Here is a 7,986-nt window from a genome sequence, read left to right on the forward strand (position 1 = left end):
CTATTTCAGAAATAAGTTCAGTAATGCCAGCGTAGGTTTAAAAAGCCATGATAATGCCGTATTTAATGGCAGCCGTTTTTTTAAAACTCGTTACGACGTTACACATCTATTCTTTCAGTGGGAATTGGTAGTTTTGTTAAACAGTTAAACGTTATTTGTCTACCGAAAACTGTTCCACCATATTAGCAATTGTGTGTTCCGTGTTATTCACCAGATTAAACATATTTGTGCGGAGGCCTTCCCTAACGACGACATCTTTCCTGTGATTCAGTGAACGCTACGGCTAAGCGGGCCTAAGCCTCTCAAAACAGTGAAAACTCCTCCTGAACGCACTTGTCTTTGTGAAGATAAGTGAAAGCTGGTGCTTTGATGCAATCGTACCCAAGATGAAAACTTGGACGATCTTGTTTTTATTTGTGTTGGCCGTCACTCAACTGGCCAAGGCGAGCGGCCTCGACAGTGACTTTGCAGAGTTTGACGAGGAGGAGTTTGTTGATGAGCCGTCGGAGAAGAGCAAGGTGGAGTCGCAAAAGAATACGGATGAGGACGTCTTAGAATCAATAGACACGGAAGCTGATGTGAAGCGACCAGATGCCGGCGAGGAAGAAGACGAGGTAAAAATACCTGAAGTGTTTTTTGTGCTGGGTAATTTCATGCTGCAAAGCCTTGATAAACAGTTCAGTTTAGTTTACAGACAATAATTATTACGTATCAAAGGTTTAATTGCTGTTTGTGAGGTGTACTAATCCTTATCACACGGTTTCTGGTTCCGCACTTTAGACTGAAGGGGACGCATATATTGAACAAGAGCAGTACGATCCGAACGAATTCGAGGGTTACGAAGATGACCGAAGTTCTTTTGGACGTGCCGGTTCTTCTGGGCAGAGCCAGAAACCCCCACCAGAGCTGAAAATCGCTGAGGTATTTCGTTGTAAATTGGTAAAGTGGTACGAAAAGCAAAGCTATCCGGCATGACATACTCGTAAAGTTTTCCGCTTGTTCTCTTGAAAAATTATGCACTTAGTAATGAGAATACATAGGCACGTAGCCCCTAACAGTTGCACATACGTTATTGTGCAACTATTAGTACTTACATGATGGCTGGCAAGTTATTTAGGCAGTTTTGACGGTGTTCTTGCAGGTTCCGATGGTGTTGGGAAGAAACTGGGAGCATTATTACGTAGAGTATTTGTTGATCTCCGGACTCATGTTTTACCTAGTCTGGTATGCATCTGGAAAAGCAACTAATTCAAAACTGGCGACCGCGTGGTTGGACACACATTTTGAATTGTTAAACCAAAATTTCGCTCTTGTGGGTATGTCGGGCATTTTGATCGGTATTATTGGAAAACAGCAGTTATGGTGTCAGGAATTTTCCGAATTGTATAAATGAGATCGCTTTGAAATTGGTTTCTGCTTGTTTACAGGAGACGAAGGCACAAACAAAGAGGTGACTCTGTCGACTTCTTCGCCAGATGCGGGCGCGGAAGGCGATGCGATGGGTGATGGAACCAAAAAACCTTCCAAATTTATAAAGGAGGCTGATCATATTTACACTTTATGGTGCAGTGGCAGAATGTATGTGGAAGGCATGCTGGTGACATTGAAATTAAGGAAGCGACAAGATCTGTTGTCGTCTGTTTGGAGATTATTCCGCCCCAGTAACGATCAGATTGTGAGTACAACAGCAAAATCCCGAAGTGGAAAGACATCTGGAGTTACTGTGTTGTATGTTTAGTGTATTCGATATTATATGGAAAAGGAAGAAATGGACACCTTTGTGCTAGCTGTATCCAAGAAGGGAAGCATTCCTAAACTTCAAAAAGACATGACAGAGTTGGGATTATTTTGTCCTGATCGGAAAGGCGGGGATCGGTTTGGATTACCCTCTTCCTTTACTGTGCTTTCGGAAATTGGAGAATCAATTTTTGCCCTTCTTGACACCAAGGTAAACATGCTTGCATTTTGTTGTTATTTCGCAATCTGATTGGATGACTTAATTCTGTGCTTCCAGGTTTTGGCTGTAATTGAAAAGTATGAACCGGAAATGGAATACATGTTTTTTTCTGATCAGTATAACCCGAAATCCGAGGACGCCCAGCAGCAGAATCAGCAAATAAAGAGGCCTGAGCCTATGAAAATCCTGCAGTTTTGTTTTAATTGTGAGTTCCCTAATTTTTTTGTATCCGTGGCATGTACTACGTGTTTATCTGCTTCGTAGTGCCAAAAAATTTGTCCAATCCGACGGAGGTTATGGAGTATATGCATCCTTTACTGCTTATGACATTCTATCTGGTCGAAAAAGTCCATCGTTATCGCCTGCAGAGAGAAGTACTGTGCGAAATTCGTGGTATGAAATTTTAAATCAGTAAATAAAATTTTCTGTAGGCTAAACTGAAAGCTGAGAAGAACCGCCAGAAAGTCCAGGAAGAATATTTAAAAAGTACACACGCTCAGCGCCAAGAAGCGGCTCAGCTAAGACGGGAAGAGAAGCGACGGATAGAAAAAGAAAAGATACTTAGTGAGGAGGATCCTGAAAAGCAGCGCAAGTGGGAGGTAAAACTAAATCAGTTCGTTAGAACGAACATCTTTATTCGTTGGATCGTAGCATAATGCTTATTTGGATTTTCCTTATTCGTGAGTACTGTACTGCTAGTTTGAAACTGCTGTTATTCTAGGAACGTGATTATCGACGAGAAATGAAAAAGAAAGGTCCAAAAGTGAAAGCAATTAAAGTAAAGGCCATGTGAGACAACAACTTGTTTTGTTTTCAAGTTTGTTTTGCTTGTGAATACACCAAAGTAAACCTTTTTGATTGCTGTTCGCTAAAAAACCGCATGCCGTCAGTCCAAACGAGATCTGGAGTTGGCATGCAATTGTGACTGCATTGTGAAAATGCTGCTGAAGTTTCGTGTTTAATGAACTGTTTTCTAAATTTTCTGTACTTTTTTCTGTATTGGGTTTTCGGCAGTTTTAATTGTTTTATTCCATGCATCAGTCTAATTTATTTTGATTTACAAATAAATGCCTAACACCTCATTGCTTTTTCGGAAACATTCCTTGCTACGAGTCGCCTACGAAAGTCCCAGCGTCTCAGACTTCTACGTACGGTGCATACTTCGAAGTATTGCATTTACAGACAGAAGAAGAAACGAAACGGAAGTGAAATGTTACTAAAGAAAAACTGGTGCAAAGAATGTTACAAAGAACAAATACTTAATCAAAGAATGGTTAGGACTCCAGGAAGATTCTGTGCTTTAAGTAAAACTGACAAACAATAAATTGGCGGATGGTGCAATTTTAAGGAACTATGGTACTCGTATAAGTCGTACAAAATCATTACAGCGTAGTAGCGTACATGTTGCTATATACACGTGTTATGACTTTTATAATTTGAGGCGGTTTTCTTAATTAGTCGAACGCCAGCAAGTTCGAGAAAGAGCAGCGCGCGAGCAGTAAATTCTGAAATTCTTAAGTGATCAAGGTTCTAACCGATATTCTGGGCATTCCTAACCAATTTGCCTTTTCTTAGATTATTCATCATCATACTACTGTGATGGTGTCTAAAGAACGTAATTAATGCTCAAATTGTAGGATTGTAGGAAGGCATTTAATCATAATAAATGTATACCGCAGGGCGCAGAGTCTTGCATGCAGGTCTGATTAATCGACCGTGCGCTTTGTGTACCAACCTCGAAATTCTAAGAAAATGTCAGAGCAAAAGTTTTCGATTGTTCCGATAATCGGGTTTCTTATGTTTTTAAAACGAAACGATTTAATTTTCGGGATCGTAAAACCCAAGAATTGTGAGGGGTTAATTCAACTTAATTACTTACGTTAATTGCGCAGATCAGGGCGGTGTACCGCAAATGTAGCAGCCACCGTGGGGTTGACGCCTGGGAGTAGGAAACTGGTACATGCATACTCCATGGTCTGTACTCTGTATATTGACGATTCTCGCCCGGATGGCGCCCTGGGGCGGTTGGGACCCGTGCGACTCAGGTGCGACGGGAAGTCATCGTAGGCCCATAGAAACTAGTGCTTATCCCGGCACTTTTTAAACAGCGCGCGTTCGCAAACTGTACTGCTTGTTAACTGGGAAGTTACATGAAAATTCACAAAAACCATACTCTGTAAACGAGGAAAAAATGTGTGATAAAAATGCTTACAGTATTCTTGAATTAAGTGGTAGCTCTATGGCCACGGTGTTACTCTACCGCCTTAAATTTTAGCACAAGGCCAGAAACAGAGCGCATGCGTAGTTCTCCTGTTGGCGCACTGTAAAATCCCTGTTTGTTAGTGACGTCAAAATGACACACTGCCAGTCTGCACTTAGGGTTGTCATCACGTCATCACACGCTATCACAATCACGCCGATTTCCTGTTCCCAATCCCATCATGCCGAAGAATTATGGCTGTGATAATGTGATGGGATGAATGATGGGATTGGGAAGTGATGGGATGGTTTTCCACTGCCCGAAAATATGTGTTTTAGTGCCAAAATTTACTGTGCTTCGGTTATTCCGCATAACTTTTCGCGCAACAAACTTTTTTCCTTTATAAATCAGGCGAGAGCTGCCTGGGGAAAACTTTCTAAGAAAGACCTTTAGCATGTTGTCATTACGGTACGCTACGTAGCTTCTACCACAGTCCATTTCATTTGATTGATAACGCCTTTCTCACTTGTGATAACTGTTTTTACAACATTTATACTTTATGTAAACATTAAAATAATTTTTTTTCGGAATATAAATTATTGAAATTTTATTTTATATTCGTCCCACCAATCCCACTATTCCCATCACTTCACGTTCCCAATCCCATCACATCCCACCTCAAAATTCAGGGTGGGATGACAACCCTAGTCTGCAGTCCAGGCGAGAATCACGAATTACAGGCCCTGTATGCTCGCACTGGCTTTTTCAGGCTTTCATGTTTTCAGTTTTCTTGTTGTCTTTTTGGTTTTGTCTTTTCGTCTTTAGTCTTTTTAGTTAAATTGCAGTAGTACACCAGAAATTGTGTGATGGATGAAACAATCCTTTAAACAATCTAGGTGTTACTCTGCTCAAGCAACAGGAGCGAAAAACGTTGGAAATGGCATTTGCAGTGCGCAAAATGGCGCTGGGATTTTCTTTTATTCCGTCTGCATGGCGAGTGGGTACTTCTGCTGTAGATAGTATTGTCTGTGGAATTCCTCGTTCCCAAGCTGGAATAAGTCTCAACGTGACCAGAGGATATCGAAAATTAGGACACCCCATCTATGCCACTGAAGCGAGGTTCAAAAGTCCGGATCCGAAAGTCCACCATTTTAAGAAAATTCTTTTACCACCTCTGGAAGAGCAGCGAGAACCTATTCCGATTTTGCATGCGATGTACCGCAGAAGCTTCGCCCGAAAGGACTACGGTCACAAACCAAAGCCAAGGTTGGATGTAAATCCGTGGAAATGGACCCCAGTCGATGAAGACGGACATAAAATCGAGAAAGGATTGGACAAATATTCACCCAAACCATTTCAAGTTGTGCGAACAGGAGGACGCCATCCTTTAACTGGTAAGTTTTGTATGCTTTAAGTATAAGCCGATCGTGGTCTTCACTTATTCGGTAAACATATCCAGGGGCTTGTAAATTGCAGTTGATATTTTGAAAATTAAGACGTGTGCGAATTATTTAATTCTGTTTTGTAGAATTTAATTTCTTGCTGTCTGGTATTCAGATTCGGCTTTTCGTAGGCGGCACCTGTATGATTGCAAAGCACTGCACATTTATGATGAATTGACATTCACTGCATTGACATTTTAGACAATTGATTGTTCTAGGACGAGTTATTTACCGAAGGATTGGTGGCGGTGTGAAGCCTACATTTTTCTTCCTTGATACCACACGGGAGTATATACCCGATTCAGAGACACCGATTGTAGAAAAGGTGAATTGTAGTAGCGTTGCTGTTAACATACGGAATTATTACGCGCTTTTTGCAAGAATTTACATTTTACTTAACTAACTTTGACATATTTGGCATACTGATGCTTTTACAGGTTCTGCAAGTCCGTGAGACCCCCAATTTACGATCCGCACATATTGCTAAACTTGGTTACGAAGACTCGTACCGCTGGGTAATTGCTACGGAAAATATGAAACCCGGTCAACTGGTTAAAAGTTCCCGAGCGGTTGGACGACTGCCGGGTACGCATTTTTTTTGCGTGTCAGTTTTCCCACAATTTTAGCGCATCTGTATATTTATTTAGCATGGTTACAGTCTTGCGTAGTTGGTTTTTAACGAAAGAAAGCAGCTAATTTACAAATTGTGAAGATGTCTTATATGCATCTGATAGTTAACCTAATCGTTCGCTTAAGCCTGAATGTAAATTTCGTAGGCAGCAGCCAGCATGCGTAGTATGAATTAGTGTAGCTGCGTGTAAAACGAATATTAATTTATCAGTATTCAACATCCACAAAGTTTGAGATGCCGGTATTCACGGGTAGTAAATTCAAAGCAAACAGCCAGAAGTTTGACCAGTGGCTGTGTTGAACTTTGTTTATGCGTAGTTTGAGTTTTATCGCAGGGTGTGAATAGCGGATCTCTGAACAGGTGTTTGCATACTTTTGATTTTCTGTTATGATTTCTTGTAGTTCGGGCCTTCGAAGGAGACACCTACGCTGTTGGGGCATTACCAGTGGGGACTGTGCTTAGCTCCGTAGAGCGAGTTGAAGGAGACGGAGCGAAGGTTGCCCGTGCTGCTGGATGCTGTGCTACCATAATCAAAAAAGAAGAAGGCTCTGTTATTATCCAAATGCCTAGCAAACAAACGATCCGAGTGAGTGAAAAATGTATCGCTACCGTGGGCCGAGCGAGTAATGTGGGATGGCAGGATATCGACTGGGGCTCGGCCGGAGCGATGCGTCGAAGGGGTATCCGACCCAAAAGTGGTTTATGGCATCGGAAGGATGGTTATTGTGGACGCAAGATCAAAGCCGCTAAGCCTCTGCGCAGTTATCTAACACCACCGGCGGAAAAGCCGGCGTCATATAGTTTTACTCATAAATTTTGAGCGATTTAAGTTCTAGGTTGTTCTGGTTAGATGACAACCACTTTCTGGAATTTTGATATGGCATTTTGTACAGTCCATAACATTTGGTTTTTATAGCGGCTCTAACCATGGTAAAAAATGAAAACATGAGCGCTTTTAGCCGCTTTAAACAATATATCTATATGTAGCAAAAACACTATACACTGTAGCATTTTCTACTACTAGTAAGTATTTGCAGTTGATGTCGTATGCCCATTCATAGATTTACTTCTTTTCGTAAAAAGTTTGTAATTGAAAGATTGAATTGGATCATGCAGACTTCATGCTTCGATAAAACTATAAATAAAAATTTTCGATAAAATACATAATATTACGGTAGCAGATACTGTACCCATGTCACATGGGTACAGAAAAAAACTGATGGCACATGGGCCATGTGCCATCAGTTTTTTTCGCATTATGCTGTTATCCAGCTCTACGGAATTTTGTAAAGACTAAAGGTGGACGCACTTTAACCGTTTAACGAACAATGAATTTTTGTTATGGCACTGAACAAAAACTCGCGGTATTTCAGACTCTAATTTGTCGGAGCAAATTAATATGTGAGCGGAAGTTTGAACGTTTTCGAAAATTCACAAATTAGTGTGTCGGCTGTGCAATGGGTATGTACAGTACTTTTAGGGGAGTGTGCGCTAAGCAATTCAGAGCGATTACGATTCCGATTAAAACATTTCCTCGGAGAAATTTCTTAATCGGACAACTTCTTAATCGGTTTGTTAATCGGACCGATTAAGGAAATTCGGGAATTTTGCAAATCGGAAATTTCTTAATCGGTAGTGATTAAGAAACTTCTCTAGGAGGTGGCTTGAAATTGGCCAATAGCAGCGTTCTGTGAGTCGAGTCGCTTTCAGTGACTCGGGCAAACTCTTAGGCCTCGTCCCGAATTCGAAGCGAATC

General features: G+C 41.2%; 2 protein-coding genes across 2 annotated transcripts; both read left to right on the forward strand.

Annotated features, from left to right (window-relative positions):
- The first annotated feature begins 10 nt into the window (after window positions 1–10).
- LOC129581517 (PAT complex subunit CCDC47-like) lies at window positions 11–3,039 on the forward strand. The gene is made up of 9 exons (XM_055472645.1): window positions 11–614; window positions 781–921; window positions 1,142–1,316; window positions 1,428–1,675; window positions 1,739–1,948; window positions 2,015–2,162; window positions 2,222–2,331; window positions 2,389–2,556; window positions 2,679–3,039. The coding sequence occupies exons 1-9, from the start codon at window positions 387–389 to the stop codon at window positions 2,748–2,750; spliced, it is 1,500 nt and encodes a 499-aa protein (XP_055328620.1). The 5' UTR covers window positions 11–386; the 3' UTR covers window positions 2,751–3,039.
- A 1,794-nt stretch (window positions 3,040–4,833) lies between these two features.
- LOC129581771 (39S ribosomal protein L2, mitochondrial-like) lies at window positions 4,834–7,174 on the forward strand. Its single transcript, XM_055472999.1, has 4 exons — window positions 4,834–5,551; window positions 5,818–5,924; window positions 6,037–6,184; window positions 6,632–7,174. The coding sequence occupies exons 1-4, from the start codon at window positions 5,095–5,097 to the stop codon at window positions 7,048–7,050; spliced, it is 1,131 nt and encodes a 376-aa protein (XP_055328974.1). The 5' UTR covers window positions 4,834–5,094; the 3' UTR covers window positions 7,051–7,174.
- Window positions 7,175–7,986: the final 812 nt, after the last annotated feature.

The sequence above is a fragment of the Paramacrobiotus metropolitanus genome, unplaced genomic scaffold (genome assembly GCF_019649055.1).
Source record: "Paramacrobiotus metropolitanus isolate TYO unplaced genomic scaffold, Prichtersi_v1.0 Parri_scaffold0000006, whole genome shotgun sequence".
Taxonomy (NCBI): domain Eukaryota; kingdom Metazoa; phylum Tardigrada; class Eutardigrada; order Parachela; family Macrobiotidae; genus Paramacrobiotus; species Paramacrobiotus metropolitanus.